The sequence below is a fragment of the Castanea sativa genome, chromosome 3 (genome assembly GCF_040712315.1).
Source record: "Castanea sativa cultivar Marrone di Chiusa Pesio chromosome 3, ASM4071231v1".
Taxonomy (NCBI): Eukaryota; Viridiplantae; Streptophyta; class Magnoliopsida; order Fagales; family Fagaceae; genus Castanea; species Castanea sativa.
In genome coordinates this window covers 25643348-25661765 of record NC_134015.1, presented here as the reverse complement: position 1 = coordinate 25661765, position 18418 = coordinate 25643348, and the positions used below count along the sequence as shown (strand labels likewise).

The 18418-nt window shown below is 34.3% G+C and overlaps 1 protein-coding gene across 4 annotated transcripts; it reads right to left on the bottom strand.

The window, feature by feature from the left end:
- Positions 1-1941: 1941 nt before the first annotated feature.
- Positions 1942-13005, bottom strand: LOC142627589 (RNA demethylase ALKBH10B). Of its 4 annotated transcripts, none has more exons than XM_075801462.1 (8): positions 11656-13005; positions 10406-10510; positions 9447-9541; positions 9201-9318; positions 4770-4892; positions 4545-4657; positions 4307-4461; positions 1942-2955 (listed from the first exon to the last, which is right to left on the bottom strand). In XM_075801462.1, exons 1-8 carry the CDS (start codon positions 12245-12247, stop codon positions 2226-2228), a joined length of 2031 nt encoding a protein of 676 aa, XP_075657577.1. In that variant the 5' UTR covers positions 12248-13005; the 3' UTR covers positions 1942-2225. The 4 variants fall into 4 exon arrangements, with proteins under 4 accessions (XP_075657577.1, XP_075657578.1, XP_075657579.1 ...); XM_075801463.1 differs by having other exon boundaries at positions 4770-4889; positions 11656-13003; XM_075801464.1 differs by having other exon boundaries at positions 9447-9526; positions 11656-13003.
- Positions 13006-18418: the final 5413 nt, after the last annotated feature.

Below are 18418 nucleotides of genomic sequence, written 5' to 3'. Positions count from 1 at the left end.
TAGAGGTATTAATTGTAGCAAATTATGTCCTATTTGCAGAAGTCAAGATGAGTCAATAGAGCACATGCTCAGGGATTGCATTTTTGCGCGACACTTCTGGGCTGAAATCCATGCCCCTCGTATTTCCTCTCTGCCTATTCTTGATGTGAGTGACTGGCTCTAAGCAAATTGCCAAAGTAAGCTAATCCATCACAGTTCTATTCTGTGGAATTTAATCTTTCCTCTAGCTGTTTGGAGCATTTGGAAACACCGCAACAAAGTTGTGTTTGAAAATGTCCCTCTTAACATGAACTTGCACGAATCCTGTCTTAATGAAGCAAGGGAGTATTTCTATTGCGTTGCAAAATCTGGGAGGAAGAAACAGTTTACTTCCATACCTGTGAAATGGGACAAACCACCGCAAAGTGGTTTAAATTATATACGAATGAAGCTTCAAGTGGGAATGTGGGGGGAGGTGGTTTAATTATAGACTGTAATGGGAGATGGATCAAAGGCTTTTCGAGATCCATTGGGCATGCCTCCAGCTTTGTTATAGAATTTTGGGCTTTAAGGGATGGATTGAAGCTGGCTTTAGGCATTGGAGTCCAGAGGTTGGTGGTGGAGTTGGATGCTAAAATGGTGGTTAGCCTTGTCACATCCACAGGTGGTACTAATAAACCTTATCTCCCTCTTCTAAATGATTGCAGATACTTGCTGAGCAAATTCCTCCAGACCCGAGTGGTGCAGGTGTTCAAGGAAGGGAATGGATGTGCTGATGCCCTTGCAAGAAGGGGCAGCAACATGGCTGAGGAGTTTGCAGTGTTTGATAATCCTCCTAGCCCTGATATTTTGTATTTTTTTTTTAATATGAATGCTGATGGTATATTGTATAATAGGACTTCTAACTCTCTGCTTACTGATAGGATGAGGTAGCTCTGTTTGTTTCTTTTCCCCTTAACCCAAAAAAAAAAAAATAATTGTAGAAACTCCAGAGGCTTCAGTTTTATATACATATATAGATTATACATGTTTATGAGCAAAACCATACAACATACAGCACTTCAACTAGTGACTAGATACAATTTTGAACAAAATTTAGTTACAAAATTAGTTCTAGTATAAAATTACAACTTTACTTAACATCCACCATTGAATTACATTCTCTTCTTATATCCTTCATGTTTGTAAAATTTCTAAAAAATTAAAGATCAATAACCACGTCATTAATAAATTTTTTAAATTGCAAGTTTTTGTAATTTAAAATTATACATAAAATATAATCTTATAAATCATATAGTAAATAATATTTGATTGGCACAAAATTTGACATGTGTATTAAAAACATTAAGAATATTGAATAAGATTAGAGCCTTAAGTTACAACTAATTTTATAACTAAAATTTGTCCAACAATTTTTACAAGATATTCCACCTCCTACCATTGAAATCAATTATAAAAACTCTTGGTTGTCCACGACAAAAATAATGACACCAAAATCCACCAGTCTAATTATATTTCTTTTCTCAAATACAAATGTTTTTGCTCTTATCATGGGAGCTTTTGACATCTATAATTACCCAAATCTTAGTTACTTTGGGTTCATTATGCATTCATGAGATTTTTATTACCTTGGGAACTTTTCCTTCCTTTTTTTTAAACTACACAAATATATATACATACCAATCTAAAGTTCTAGACAACAGAAACTCGGCTTTCAAATTATATTGCGAGACAAAAGACCTACATTTTCTATGCTAGAATTTTGATCAATTACTCCCAAAACGATACTTTGTACATGCTTTGGTCACTTTCATCTGTCAGAGTTAACCCTGCTAGCTGACCATTAACTGCCTCCTTTTGTTAAACTTTGAAAGCAGGTATCCTGGCTCAATCTCAGATTGTTCCGTGGATTGATTTCAAGAGGCATAGGTTGCATATCTACAATTAACTCCAAACCAAAACTTTTGATCAAGATAGCAAAAGAGCCACAGTTAAATTAAGAATCTGAGTTTTCCACCTAATGTAAGAATTCATATAATAAGACAACAAAAAAAAGGAACAGAGGACACAAGGGATTTCTAAGAGAGCAGAAAAGTTCTTCCCCCTCCCTTCGTTCCCCTTGGTAGTATGAAATGTCATGTCTTGAATATTGCCGCTCTTTACATTTGCTTCAAACTCTTTGAAGTTCGCAGCCTACCTCCTTTTTTCCTTTAACCCTCTCTCTCTCTCTCTCTCTCTCTCTCTCTCTAAACTTCTCCGGCTGGCTTGCTTTCCACCACATTGTCAACACTTTGTTCTTCTACATCGTTCACCACTGTATGTCCACTGCCAGTTCCATCAATGCTCCCATTACAGTCTTGCCTTTGTGTTTTCCCTTCCAATTTCCCTTTTGGAGATGCACTTGTATTATGACTAGATTTCCCTGAACCACTTTCTTTTTCTGGCAGGGAAGCTGTCTCAGCAGAGAAGTTCACTTCCGTTGCAGTACCTGGTAACTGCTGAGATGATGAATTACCAGAGCCTGGTGGAAGGAATACTCCAGTGCCAGGGATAGGAAGGCGAGGTGGAGGATGTCTTGATGGAGCAGCTGGCCATCCTGTCGAACAAGGTGGGAGGGGGACTGGTGCAGGAAAAGGAATTGCTGGTGCAACTGGGGCAGGCACAAAAAGTGTTTGCATGCCATTAGGAGGTGGGATTTGTGGACGAATGGGTGGGGCTGGCAGTACACCAGTAGTAGGAACGGGAGCATAATGCTTGTTAGCCACATGATGACGAATATGATTGGGAGATCTACTGGGAGGTGGACCCCAATGGGGTGATTGGGCTCCTGCAGGTGAGGAAAGGCGCTGACCATCACTAGGTGTGAATTTCTTCGGTTGAGACTTTGTGAAAGTAACCAGTATTCGCTGTTTGCGGAGGGAGGGAATCGCATGTCTGGCAAAATCTGAGGATTTTCCTTGCATAACTAGGAGAGATCTGTTTTTGTCATGGTGACCAACATTATATCAGAAAGCAGATCTGAAAATTCAGTTAACTCTCAAATAAAATAAAAGCAAGAAACTTGGGAAGTAGATAGTTATATAAAGCCAATTCACCATGAGTAGTAAGATGTTTCCTTATGCATTAAAAAGTTGCAAGCTCATTTTAAGCCTCATTTTGCATCATTTATTAAAAAATATGAAGCTCCTAATAGCTCCATGTACAATTTTTGAAAACAAAAATGACAAAGTAGCAATTGTTTGTGGGTGGACTTTGGTGCAAGTTATAGGGTCTTAGGGTATGTGGAAGTAATGTCAAGGGAAATTCCTTCTGGTGCTATTTTAAAATTAAAATTTTAAATTTAAAAAATTCAATGTATGAAAAGCCCAACTGACTTTCCCAAGGAGCCACAATAGCTGCTCTTTTCAGTTAGTACTTGATACCACTAAACCAGAACACTAGCAATTATTCTTCCATAATTTTCTCCTTGGCATGCCTAAATTTTCAATTACATCAACCTACACAGAAAAAACTTTTCTTCTAGAAAGATGATAATAGATAAGTATTAAAACTATATTTTGGAGTTTGGAGGGAGAGAAGGTGATGCAAGAGATGCAAGAAGACATTTATTTAGTATTATTTATGTTTGCAAGTCAATTGTATTTTTATGTTTTAAGTCCTAATAGTTTATTAGGGAATTAGTATTTCCATATTTTGAAGCAAGTTTATTTTTGTAGTAAGGCAATTAGAGTTTCCTCCGCCAATCAGAACTAGGGTTTAGTTTTCCCTATATAAGCAACCTATTGTACTCCTTCTAAAGACAATAGATACTTTGATGAATAAAAAAAAAATGGTCTTTTCGTTTATTTGATGCTAACACCTAGTGGTTTTCTCACTTAGTGTCAAACCTAGGTGCTGACTCTTAGATCGTATCCTGTTATTTTCCTTTTGTTGTATTTTGTTCTGGTTGTCCTGCATCAAAAGGACTAGTCACAAGGGAGGAGAGAGTGCAGGCAGCCCCCTTTGTATGTTTGCAAGGAGGAAATGAGATGAAATGATAAGATGTCGTGTAAATTAACAATAGAGTGCTATGACAAATAAGTGTCGTCTAGATGTTGAAATTTTAATCAGTAATTTTGTTAAACTTGATATCCCCTCCATTCAAATTCCCCAAATTTGAAGGAATTTAAAAGAAGGATATTGAATGGTGCTCCTTCCCTCAAAACTTGATATCCCTTCACCTTTCATCTCCTATCTGTCCATCCAAACATACCCTTAAAGTAGCAACCTCTTAACCAGTAAAAATAAAGCAACAAGAAGAAAAGAGTTCAGGGTTAAAAGTGATTACCCAGGTGTAAGAGAAAGCTTGAGAGAGCCTCCATAATCCCCAGGTGGTTGATTCGGAAAAGATTTTCCAAAGGTCATGTCACAGTCCGTCAAGAACAGGACGCAAACAGGCCTTCCAAACCAATGTGGGAAAATGTGAGGCTGTGAGTGATCACCCTAGAAGTAATCACCATAAAATTAGGCTTGGTTGGCACATTACACACTTATAATTACAAAAAGAAAACACCTTAATGATCAACCTCATTATAAAAATCGACGATGCAAGAGTCTGGCTTCACAGTCATAATCTGCATGCCTACTAAGCGTTCAATAACATCTTGCAGCAAGGAAGGGATGGATTCTGATCTCCGGTCTGCAAAGTTAAATTTATAGAGATCCAAGAAATGATATTTAAGTAAAAAGATAACCAACAGAGCTCTTAAAATTTTACTATCCAACACAAATATTCTTAATATTGAACATGCCTTTGGAGGTTCCTACTGCATTGTCCTCTTCTGGAGGTGCATCTGCAATTGGAAGGCCTAACTGAATCATCTCTCTTCCATGTCCCTTCATAGGCCTCTTTGAGACCACATACGTCTGACCTGCTTCTCACCAAACAAAGATCCTACCCATTGTTATTACTTATATACATAGAAGGAAAATCTTTATAAATTTAAAAATGCTTCCACAAAAGCTAGCAGCAAATTTTTAACAAGAAATAATGAAATACAAATCACGTAAAAAACAATTTTGTCCAATAATGTATCCAAAATTAGAATAGGCTTTTTTCCTTCCCATTCTTTTTGTTTTTTTTTCTAGAAAGAAGTAGAGGCTATGTACACAAACAGAAAGATAAGCAATAAAAATAACAATAACAGTGCTGGTAATAGTTGTAATAGTAGCACTATCAACCTTTTACTCAGAAAGTTTCTCAAAAGGCAAATCACTGTTCTAGATTTGGACAACTCTCTTGCAATGCAAAATACCACCAATCTCATGGTCCCCGCAAAACATCAACACCCCCCCCCCCCCAAAAAAAAAAAAACAAACAAAAAACAAAAAGAAAAACAACTTTCCACAGCCAACCAAAATTTCTCTCTTCAGAAGTGGGGGAAATCTAAAACAATAGTCAATATGTTCTTTGAATGAAGGGACATACTTGTCAAAAATGAGGGAAAAAAAAAATTCACAGCATTGAAGACAAGTTATATCTACCTAGGATGAATGGGATTAGCCAAAAAAAGGTCCCATGAACAAAGGGTTTAGCATTACCCAAACCAATATAGAGTCTGTTAAATTACCAATTCTCCCAAAAGATTAAGCTATTAGAAAATGATGAATTTAATCATTTGATTATAATTCTAACAATCCCCCTCGTGTGGGCCTAAACTCCCCTTAATAAACGGTGCCCAACATGTGGGATTTTTAACATATTAAATAGAAGGTAGAGTGAAGACAGAGATCAAGCTAATGACCTCCTATTCCTATACCATGTTATATTACATATTCTCCCAAAAGCTTAAGCTATTAGGAAATCGTGAATCATCTAATTTAACTAAAATTCTAACAGAGTATTCTATTAAGCTTCAGTAAGCAGATCCTAAGTCTTATGAATGTGCAACTAATGCAAAACATGTTGAAGAGGATTTTTTACAACACTTAGCAACCACCAAGGAACACTAGAGGAAGCAGATTAATGTATTGTCTTAAAGGTACATGTTTCCAAAACTACCCTCACTGACTTTTTAAATAAAGTAAAAGGCACGTTATGAAACTTATTTATTGACTTTTCAAATAGGACTTTATTTTGGGACATCCCAGAATGGAATAGAGGACTAACAATTAGGGATAGAGTAACTTACATGCTTGCTATTTTCGTCTTTAAATTCTTTTATGTAATAATTCATGTGACCATTAAATGAGCCACATGACCACTAATAAGTCATGTTTCTTTTTTAATTGGGCATATGACCTCTGCAGAACAGATTTATAGATTAAAGCTGATTTTATGGTTGTGATTGTGTCTTACTACAGCAACTTTCTCTTATCTCATTTAAGGATTTGCAAAAGTTGTAACAGTAGCTTCTTTGAAAATTATTGAATGAAATTCATCTAGCATTTGTGGTTTTTCTCTACCTTTCTCTCAGGGATTGGATGTGAGTCTTCTTGCTATTTTGATAGCTCAAATAACTATCTAGTTCACTTCTTATATATTTTATTCTCTAAATCATATAGGCTTTGATGTAGGAAAATGTAAGCCCAATGAAAAAGAAAAGTCCCATTGGTCCATTCTCTTTTAATTCTACTGTTTAATTAATTATTATGCCTTCAGTATTTTAAAAGGTCAGGTGACTTGCCGTTAGTAACCCTAGAATCCTAGCCCTTCATCTTACAGAAGGGTTGCATCAGGTTCACAAACTGTTAGTGGAAGGAGACATCTGAGAGGAATGACAAACCATTAGAAGCTCATGCAATTTTGTGTAAATTAATTCCATAGATAGACCATACTTATAGAAGAATACTGAAAGGACTCAGGAACAGGTATAGTTGCAGAGAGCTTGATGTTTCTAGGAGGTAGCTAGTCGTTTCTTCCTGTGTTTGTATAAGTGCTGTTCTTGTTTGGTAGGGAATGCCCCTGTGCTCTTGTAAATTGTTGTTTTTGTCAATATAATTCTGTCCTACCCATCAAAAATAAGTTTCAGTAAATTCTTACATGAACATAAATATTTTACAATTTTTTAAAGACCCGATCCATATCTGCTTTGGGCACTATTTTTTTCAAGAACATAAATAACAGTTTCCCTATATGCAAAATGCCACACAGATCAAATCGATATCAATCACTGTTTGTATTAAAAATTAAATGGTGGGTCCCATTCAAGGAATTCCTTAGTTCGATTTAAACCCACCAAATGCATAAGATGCAGGATAAAAGCACAGCCTATGAGTCAATATCCAGAATTAGACAGTAATATACACTATCCCACACCCCCAATAAGGGTCAGGAAAAAGAGGGACAAAGACTCTTCAAAGACAATGAGAAGTGTTAATAATGTGTCAACATAATCAGCCTTTGATCTAATATAGCTCACCAAATCAAGTGTTGCAAATTGTGACAAATGAGTTGTCGAAACAAGTATAAACCTTATGGCCAAAAGAAAGTAGAATACCAGTTGTTTACATCTGACAGGAACGCATTACATTATCCTGAAAGATTTTAAATTTAAAACATAGAAAAATAAAAAGATTATCTTAAACATATGATATTTACTTGATAAAAGGAAATCTTTATGGGCTCAATCCTTAAAATTTTATTTAGAAGATCGTTCTAGATAGAAAGACCATCATTTATTAATTTTATAATTTTTTAGTTTAATAGATTTATTTAGGATATGTTTGGTAACTATTTTTTCCCCTTATTTTCTGTTTTCAAAAACAATTTTCTATTTTTGAGACTAAAAAACTTGTTTGGCAATCCAAAATGAACAGAAAACAAAAACTAATTTCAAAACTCAATTTGTGAAGGAAATTGAAAACATGCAAAATGTTGTTTTCAGTTTCTAATTTTCAAAAGTTAATAAAAACACGCATTTAACTTAATGAATCTGTCTCATCTAATGAGTTAGCATTAGAGTTCAAATCCTAGTAACAACATATTTTAGTATTTTCTATTTTTTTCTTCAAAAAGCTTCATTTTTTTTTAATTTCAACTAACCAAACATGTTTTTGATTTTTAAAATACAAGAATTTTTTTTTTCTTTATATTCCCAAAAACAAGTTTTTGAAAATAGAAAACAAAAACTGTTACCAAACTTAACCTTAGTTCTTCAAGTTTTGTAATTAATGGAGTTTTAATCTGTCAAAGATTTCCTTCAATCACATGATGACTTTGTAATACTGTTCAAGATATAATTGTAAATTATGTTGGAATTATCATATAATTGTTCATAATTTCATATATATATATGACAGAGAGAGAGTTATAGACAAACACAGATAAGCACATTAACCCTTGATTGTAGAGTACACAGTGCAGTTGAGTAAATGTGTGTGCAATAAACAAATTCAAGACTTATTAAATCATATAATGCTGGCACTAACAGCTTGTTTGGGAGAGGGGAATAGGGGAAAATGGAATGGGGGAAAAAATGATTGATTATTTTTTTATTCACTCATTTAGGAGTTTAATAGCCCTCTTGAACCCATTTTTTAATCCCTCCCAACTTGGGAGGAATCAGAGAATGGAATGTGCTTTTATGAAGTTTTAATGAAGTCCTCATAATACCCCCCCCCCCCTTTTTTTTAATGAATGTCTATAACCCTTTTTTTTAAAAAATAAAGGGCATAATGGCAATGTTATTATAACAGAAGTCATTTACATTCAATTCCCAATCAAGGTTACTTTCCATTCCATTCAAATGCAGTCTCTTATTCAAAAAATAAATATGCATGTAATCTACATTTAATTCAGGATTGATGAACTTTTCGTAATATTTTAGGGAAACCAGAAAAACAACAAGCACAGACTATATTTGAACAAACCAGTAAGAAATCAGGGAAAAAAGCATGGCATACAGAATTGCACAATTCCGTATGCATAGATCACTTGCACTACTATCACAGAAAGTCATTTTAATTTTCTGTACCTCAGATGTCATCTATAAATGTTACAGAATCCATTTTGCAAGCAGTGTGTCCAGAAATGGATCTCCCTAGACTTTAAAACATACATGGAAATGGATTATGTCTATTTAAAATTTTGAAGCCTACATGGTGAAACTTGTTCCAAATTTTCAATGGCAACAAATGAATCATCTGAAAATCACAGGTACAGTTTTAGAGAAAGAAACCACATGAAAATTTCTTTCTTCTTCAAGTGTACCGAAAAAAAAAAATGCACTTAGTAAACTTGCCTTGAAATTGTCCTCTTTTTCCTGCAGCCCTCAATTCATTAACCAAAGAAACAAGTTTGGGAACTTCTGAGTCATCAAGTAACGATTCAAAATGTTTCAGTCCCTCAACCACATTAACCTGACATGAAGATAAGCACATCTCAAAAATAGAAAACTATAAATGAAAATTCAGCATCATGAGATTCAACATATTAAGCAATAAAACCAAGTCATAGATATCCACAAAAGTATTTAGTAGAATACTACCTCCTTTCCGTCAACCTTCTCAATGCCAGAAAAAGTTTTTGGAACCGGAGCAGGATTCTGCTTCTCATTTTGATTTTGTTCTGTAGAATGATTCTCTGTAAGAAAATTATAGGAATCCAGGTCAAAATAAAATAGTAAAAATATTTAGAACTAGCCTCATCACACGTGCTTCACGCATGCAATGAGGCTCTTTTTTCATTTTTCATTTTGGTTTAGTGTCATAATGTTTAAAAGTGAGATAAAGATAGTGTCCTAATTCTTAGGATCTTTCTCTACATGAGTTTTTTTACGTGGAATAATGTTTAAAAGTGAGATATATATAGTGTCCTAATTTCTAAGATATTTCTCTACATGAGAGTTGATAAAAGTTTGAAGTTTTAAATTTAAAATTTAAAAATAAAAAAAGGTAATTCAGACTGGAGAAGATAAAGGGATTAAGGGAAAAAACCTAAAACTTAGGAACTTTTTAAAAATAGTAAATTACTCTTCTACCCAGTTTGTGTTTTAAAATTTAAAATTATTTAACTAAAAGATAGGGGTATTTTAGAGAGTTTAAGAATTTTTGTGAGGATATTTTAGTACGCAAAATGATGAAATCCAAACAGGGAATCCTGTTATTAGTTGTATAGATAAATTAAAGAAAAAATTTCTAGATAAGAAGCATCTGTATTCTGTCCTAAATTCAGGCAAGAGAGAGGGAGAGTTTCTCCCCTTTCAGCCAAAAAATGGAACCTAGATGTTCCAACCACCAAACCATTGATAACTAAAGAGCTACCAGAATTAGCCTTCAAATTATATCCTACTCAGTGCAGCCACCACTTCCTCTTTCTCTTTGGCCAATCAAGAGCTGGTGGATAAAACCCCAATGGCTCACCTACTCCCAAAGGGGTTTTTAATCCCCCCACCCCCGCTCTCCACAAAACCCAAACCTGGCGCATGCCACAAAGAAATCCAATTACCTTTGCAATTTGAGGTGCATCCATCATCTAACACCTTGGCTTCAGTTGGAGAATTGCCACACGTTGTCCCTTCTGAACTTCCCAAACTCTTCAAGCTGCCAGCATCTGCTTTGGTAACCAGAAACAATAAACATCAAAGTTGCCGCATAGAATTTCTCAAATATAAGGCATATTTCATATTTCATAATTCTGTAACTTTAAGCTTGATTCTATTTGGAATTGTTGAACCTTCATTGGGAGAGCAACAAAATTTGTTAGTTAATGAGTCACTGTTTGCTAATAGTAAAGAAAAAAAATCCAATATATTTCCAAAAAACCAGGCAAATAGAGGGAAGAAGGTGAAAAAGAAACCATAGGCAATCAAACTTTCCAGAGTTTTAGGCTCTCTAACAACAGAGCAACACAAGAATGGTGTTATCATTATACAGGTTTGCCATGCTTGTCTAAATATTTATGTGATACTTTGTTTATATATATTTAAATTTTCATTTTCAGATACTTTGTTATTAATGTGCAATGATTGTTTAAATCAGTATAAATAGCTTTGCAATATACACCATACTGATCTATTTTTATAATCATACCTAAATTTTTATAATAATAAAAATTAACATTTTTTTTCTTTTAATTAAAGCCACAGACTATTACATTACCAAAAAAAGGCAACAGACCCTTGTCCTTCCTTGTAAATTGTCATTTGGTATTGGCAACTATATAAAAGCCACTTAAGAAAATTTATTTTGCAATGAGTTCGCATCAAAAGATATGTGCAATGATCCAATATGATGTTCTATAAGCTTTCAGGTAAAACAGTACTATTGACAAACAATCTAAAGTAGTAACTACATATCTCAAAAGTAGCCATAATCTAAGGAGGCAACTTTCAGGTAGGAGAACAATTACCCCTAATTGACTTACAAAATAAATTGCTTCATATTTATCCATAAGAAAATTAATACTTATCCAAAATTCCCATGTAACATGGCTGCACACATGGCCAAAGATGCTTAAAAAGAAGTTACTTTCCTAGTCAATAACATTAACATCAAATGGTTGGCCAAAAGATGCTTCAAAAGAAGTCATTTTCCTAGTCAATAACATTAACATAAGATGATTTCAAATTAAGCATTCCATTCATTGCCAACAAGCTACAACTCATAAGATGCAATTCAGTTAATTAATGCAGCATGCACCATATTGCAATAACAACACACAAAGCAAAATGTAAACCCAATTGCATAATTGATTACCTTTTTTATCCTCCCCAACTGCTGGAGCCTTATCCTCCAACTTCCCAACCTCACCCTCACCTCTCTCACCGCTGCCTTTCTCCGAACCCATGACACCACCACCCACAGAGGAATTCCCATCATGACTATGAGACTCCACACTAGAATAATGCCCTTCCTTCACGTCAAACCTCGGCCCTTGCTTAAACCCCACACCAGATCTCTTAAAATCCTTGCCCCCACCCTTCACCGGCTCATAATACCGCTGCTGTCGCCTCCACGCCACCTGTTGCAGAGAATATATCACCTCGGCCACCGAAAAGTACTGCTGCATATGCAGCACCGGGTTCCAATTACACCTCCTTTGCTGAATACACCCTATCACCATATCATACTCCCCGGGCTCGCCTACAGCACGCAAATGGTGACACAAATTGTCAATTATTGCATTGGCAGCAGCAAATTCGCCACGCAGCCACGAGATAAACCCGTCCCGCTCATCTGGGAACCACTGTCGGTGGTGGATCTCACCGCCACTGGCACCACTCCCACCACCACCACTTGGATACTGCATTTTGTCTGATAATACCACATTTCCCGATGGCATTGCCATGGAGAACCCACTTCCCAGAAAAATGTCACTACTACCACATATATAGCCTATGCTCACTACTCAGATCTATGCATATAAAGCACACGAACGAATATCTCTAAATCCAAATCAAATTTGAGCAAATTCCCATAAAGATCTAAATACCAAATCAAGCAAAAGATAATTTTTTTTCCAGCCTTTGGCTTTAGACCCAATTGAATTTATATCAAAATTCAACACTTTCCTAACACAAAAGGCACAAAATTCAGTCTTTAGAAACAAAAATAACACAAAACAGGAACTGGGTTTTGTTTATCTTATCAAATCCGATCAGATTAAGATTGCTGCAATTGAAGAAATGGGAATTTTTCCCAAATACCCAAAAATCCAAATTTGAAGCTCAGATCTGGAAATGGGGTTTGTGTGGGGGAATTGGGATTGTGGGTAAGAGAGAAAAAAGGGACAGTTACTTGAAGATGAGGGAATTATATTTATTATATTAAGCTTTTGATAGTAGGGATTAACAAGAAGATCTAGGGTTTGTGAGAGCTGTCCTTTGTGAGTGGTGTGTGTGTGTGTGTGTTTGTGTGACTTTGTGTGAGTGAGAAAGAGAAAGAGAAAGAGAGAAAAGATAGAAGTGAATGTGAAATGGCTTATTAAGCACGCATGTGTATGGTCTTAAATGGTGGCTAAGAAGAGGGTGTCTCTCTCTCTCTCTCTCCCTCTCTCTCTGTGTTGTTGTGACTTGTGAGTGGTCACACGGGCTACAGTGCTGAGGAGCTGAGGCCTGAGAGTATGGATCGGACAAGGAGAGAATATTCGTGACTATATATGGGTGTTTTTGACATTTTTCATTTTATCTCAAGGAGACCTGGTTTTTTTTTTTTTTTTTTTGATAGGAAGGAGACCTGGTTTTGTTTTCGTTTTGTTTTGGTTTGTTGACACAGAGTTTCTAAAAAACCGAGAGTTACTTGTAAAATCTTTTGGTGGGGTTTTATCTTGTTATGGATAACTTCAATGTTTTGTTCACATTCTTTGAATTTGTTTGGAGCATATTATGCGGCAATTTAAGACATTAATAAGTGACTTTCCTATTATTTACACTATTATTTGTTTTTTGTAAATTAATTTTTTTTTAAGTTTATTTTATTTTAGGCAATACAATTATGTTCGTGAATGTAAGGGTGTTCTTGTCATTTTGTAATATCAAAGAGACCTGGTTTTGTTTTATTTTGTTCTGGTTTGTTGAAGAGAATAAAATTTAAAAAAAAAAAATCATTGCTCATTTTTTGGTTCTAAAACATGAGTTATCTTGTCATGGATAATTTCAATCTTTTGCTCTGTTTCTTTGGATTTAGTTGGATCAGATTAAGGGATTATTTTCTCAACTAAAAAAAGAAAAAGATTAGAGGACTATTTAAGACATTAAGTGGCTTTCCTATTATTTACACTATTGGTTGTTATTTACTTATTTTGTAAATCAAACTTTCTTTGTAAAGTTTATTTTTTGAGGCAATACAAGTAAGTTGTTGTTTGGCTGTGAGCATTATTTTAAAAACCGAATTGAACCGGCTAGTCTGACCAGTCAACCAAGAACCGAGAGCCAGTCCAGTCCAGTAAAAACCCTTAAAACCAATCAAAAACTAGGTTGAACCAAGAATTTTGAAAAAAATGGTTTGGCTCTCGGTTCAGTTTTTAAAACCCTCATTCTTTTGTTTTTTCCGAGATAAAAGATAGAGTGAGCCTCATAGTAGTTGTGCTAGTATTGTTAGATTTCAATGGTAACATCCTATAACTACAATACTGTACCTTTTTTGTTATTAAGTGTCAGTTTGGCATGATTAATTTTGTCAATTTATTTTACTATTCAGCTTATTTTTACTATTATTTATGGGTCTCACTACACTTTTGATACTATTTATGAGTTTCATTGTATTATCTCAGCTAACTTTTACTTTTATCTATACTGTTTTCAACAACAAAAATTTAGTTTCAACAAAATAAATGAATCCCTGATAGACCATAAATGTAATATTGAACATTTAGTCCAAATAACAATTAAATTAATTAAATTTAGTCTAACGCCACCATACTCATAGGACATGTAGGTGGCCTAAATCCTGTGGTCCATCCTCTGTTGCCATCCTGTATTTTTAATTGTTCTACCGTTTGCATTTTCTTTAATTCATAATAGTAGGTTTGCTAGTATTTATAAGATTCATCAACTTTTTCTAATGAATCTAGAAAAATTAAAATTAATCCTCTTGTAACCTTCCTTTTAGAGTCTTCTAGAATTTGTCATCATCTATGTAAGAATATTATAAGATACTCCGGCTTAAGTATATTTCTCTTTCTCACATAAATAATAGGTCACAAATATAAATTTAATCAGTAAAACACACTATCATGTGAGAAGATAAAATATGTATTTATTTTAATTTAGGAGTATTTTTCATTCAAGAATTTTTTTTTTTTTTTTTGGAAGTGTTTCACCTAATCTTAAGACATAGGTAGTTATGATCTATATGCAGATATGGAGTAATCATTGAGTAATATATTTTTCTTTGAAAAGTTTTTTCTCAATTTCAATTGTTTGTTTTGTAGGTAAAATGTGGTCAAACTTGTAAAATATTTTTCATTGACCGTATAATCGTTTATAAAAAGTTGCAAAATGTTTTATCTTTAGAATTTTGGTAAAACATTTAACAAAAACACATAGTGGCTTACCTCACCCCATCTAGTGCTAGGTCATCGACTAGGTGGGTTAGGCAGCCAATGCCAACAGTCTAATGGTCGAAGCCACCATTTCAATGACCTGTGCCGACAGTTTGGTGGCAAAATTTGCCATTCCAATGACCTGTGTCAACAAATAGATGGTTGAAGCCGCTGCCCTTGTGACTTGTGCCAAGGTCTGATGGTTAAAATCGTCACTCTAGCAACCGATGCTAAAGGTCTGATAACTAAAGTCGTCGTTTCTGACCACTAGTGCTGGCAATCTAATGGCCGAAGACACCGTTCCAATCACCAAAGACATAGCTCTAGTGGTGGTCGCCAATAGTCCGATCATGGGAGCCATCGTTCCAACAATCCTATCACTAGCAAGTCCAATGGCTAGCCCACCAATTTTGATAGCTTACTTGAAAAATTTTACTTGTCATACCAAATACCTAAAAATATTTCAGGTATTACTATCACGCAGTACTATTTTACGCAACATACAATCATGTAGTACTTTTTCCCTTTTTTTAATAATGTGGAAGTTAGAGGTGGGAGGATTTCTATCTCTTATATAATAATAGATTTTTTTTTAATATAGAAAACACATAATAATAGATCTTAATAACGAAATTTATGGTGAGATCTACTATCCATGTGAGATGAGGGAATATCATATGACATTGCATCTTTGGAAGGAATGGGTGAGTCAAGAGTGGATCTAGATTGTTATCTTTGGAAGAAAAAATTATTACTTACTTTATAAGTATAGCAATGCAATACTCCCTCAATAATTGGTGGGGTTTATATCTATATGAGAGGAGGAAATACCAAATTGCTAACTTTGAAAGAAAAAAATTATTAGATACTTCCAAAGTATAGCAGACATAGTACTCCTTCACACATGAATAATGAATCCACCATAAATCTAATTAATAAGATACATTATAATGTGAAATGTGAAAATACCATATTGTTATTTTCTCAAAATAAGGAATAATTACCCTTCAAAAACATCATATAGTTTGCTATAAATATTTTTTTTTGATAGATTTAAAAAATTGATAGACATACTTTTCTATAGATCTAACATTTAAGAGCTTGATCCATATTTATATAGCAATTCACGTTTTTGCAAGATATTGAACATACGAAACTAAATTAATTAAGATTTGAATTACTTAAGAGTCTTATAAATCAATACTTAACATGCTCTCATTTATTAATAGAACAATGTACAAATCCCCTACTATTGTATAAATTGAACTGTAAAAAATAAAAAATAAAAATAAAAATTTGAATCACACTTGTACTGGCCAAAAACAATGCCCTTTGCTTTTTCCAAATTAATTAGTTTAACTCACAATTTTCCAAATTAATTAGTTTAACTCATCATTTACGCGAGCACCCGCTTGGCCTAATGGAATTACCTACTCAGATAAAGTAAAAGGTCAGGATTTAAACCCTGGTCCCTAAAGTGGGCCGGGAATTTATTTTTATTTTTATTTTTTTTAACGATAAGTTAAGAAGAAAATAAGTCGCAGCAATTTAAGGCATTATTTTATTACAATGTGTTATTTCAATTTCAAGAAAACCTGTAACCAACTATACATTGATTCCTTCTATTAAAAAAAAAAACTATATACTGATAAAAACTCAAACAGTTTCTTCTCAAAAAAAGAAAATAATAATAAATAAATAAAACCTATTGTTCAAGGTTTTTTTTTTTTTTTTTATAAACAATTGTATGGGGCATGTGGCATATCAAATTATCAATTGGTTGGGCCTAACATTTTTGTTCTTACCTTTAAAATTAATGAAAACAATGTGAAACATTATCCATATTAATACAAACATGGTTCCTTTTGACAAAATCATAAGATCCACCAACTTATAAGGTGCATCTTCTTTCTTGTAATTTCAAAGCAAAATCATTGAGCCATAAAAGCCAACCGGATGAAGACCAAAGGGGCTAATTAATAAGTCCAATTGGTCAATTGATTTCACCTAGAAAAATTTGCACCTATTAAGGAAAAGTATGAACAATGCTACTAACACAATATTTTTCACAAAAATTGCATTATCAATTTTTTACTGGCTCTCATATGAGCCCATCGCTAATATCATTTTCAAATCTGTTGTTGATTTTTTTGTTGTCGAGTGACCCATTTATACTGCTTATGTGACAATCGAGATGACTTCCTCAATCACTTAGGTAAAAAGTAAGATCACATCACCATTACTAACATGGGTTATAACCTAATTAATTTAAAGAACCAGAAAATGACCATACAATTATACAAATACTTTCTCCTTATTTTCAATTTTTTTTATTTTTTAGGATATTTTCAAATTATCAATTTAAAACGGTTTGACCTCACTGTCAAACTATAGTAATTCGGCATTCTTCACTTCATACCTAAGATGATTACTATTATTATTGAGAATGAAGCTGTCAAATTTATTCAGGAACTGAAGCTAAATCGGCTTGAGTTACAGCATGAAGGTGAGGTGGAAAATCTTCCATCCACACAGAATAACCAGTGACATGTATAACATGCCTAACTAGTTTATAAGCTACAGAATTGCCTTCGCAGCGAACATGAGAGAGAAATATTATTAAAAGATTTAGCTAAAATTTTTCCATCACAGATCAAGTGACCAAAGGAAGCCAAGGATGGAGCTGGATCTTTCAGTGAATTAATAACTAAACTTGAGTCACCCTCAAGAATAGCCGTCAACACACCAATTTCCAAAGAGAACTCCAGAGCTTTGGCTGCTGATATGGCCTCGACCTCAACTGCAGAAGATGGAAGAGCAACATTCTATGACAAAGAAGCCATGATTAGTCCTTGATCATTTCTAATGACAACACTAATACCAAATCTGTCTTCCAACTTAAAATGGCACTGTCGAAATTTATTTTGTAGCAATTCGTCGATGGTGTTAGAAATACTGAATTCAATAGTATTGTATTTCTCACTGAAAGAATATACATGAGTGCCTTTATATAGGAGGCATATGAGTGCAGTATGAGTAAATATGAGTGTAGTACAAGTAAGAGTGCTATACAAGTAAACTAGTTGGGCCTAAAGCCCACAACATTATACATGTTAACAGCCCCCCTCAAACTCAAGGTGGATGTAAGACCAACTTGAGGTTGTCAACCAAAGTACGAAGGCGTCCCTTAGGATGTGACTTGGTGAAAATATCTGCAAGTTGATCTGTAGAGGAGACTGAGATTAGCTTGAGAGCACCATGGACAAGATGATAACGGATAAAATGACAATCGATCTAGATGTGTTTAGTCCGTTCATGGAAGACATCATTGTGAGCAATATAAATGGCACTCTTGTTGTCACAATAAAGAGGAGTAGCAGATGATGTAGACACACCTAAGTCTTTGAGAAGCCATCGTAGCCAAAGAAGCTCAGATGTGGTATCAGCAAGGGCACGATATTCTGCTTCAGTACTAGA

Excerpts from the sequence above, each read along its gene's own strand:
- LOC142627589 (XM_075801462.1), bottom strand. The coding sequence starts at position 12,247 with ATGGCAATGCCATCGGGAAATGTGGTATTATCAGACAAAATGCAGTAT. Across the intron at positions 10,511-11,655 it reads AGTTGGGGAGGATAAAAAAG|ATGCTGGCAGCTTGAAGAGT; the intron begins GTAATCAATTAT and ends TTACCAAAGCAG. Across the intron at positions 9,319-9,446 it reads AGAAGGTTGACGGAAAGGAG|GTTAATGTGGTTGAGGGACT; the intron begins GTAGTATTCTAC and ends TCTTCATGTCAG.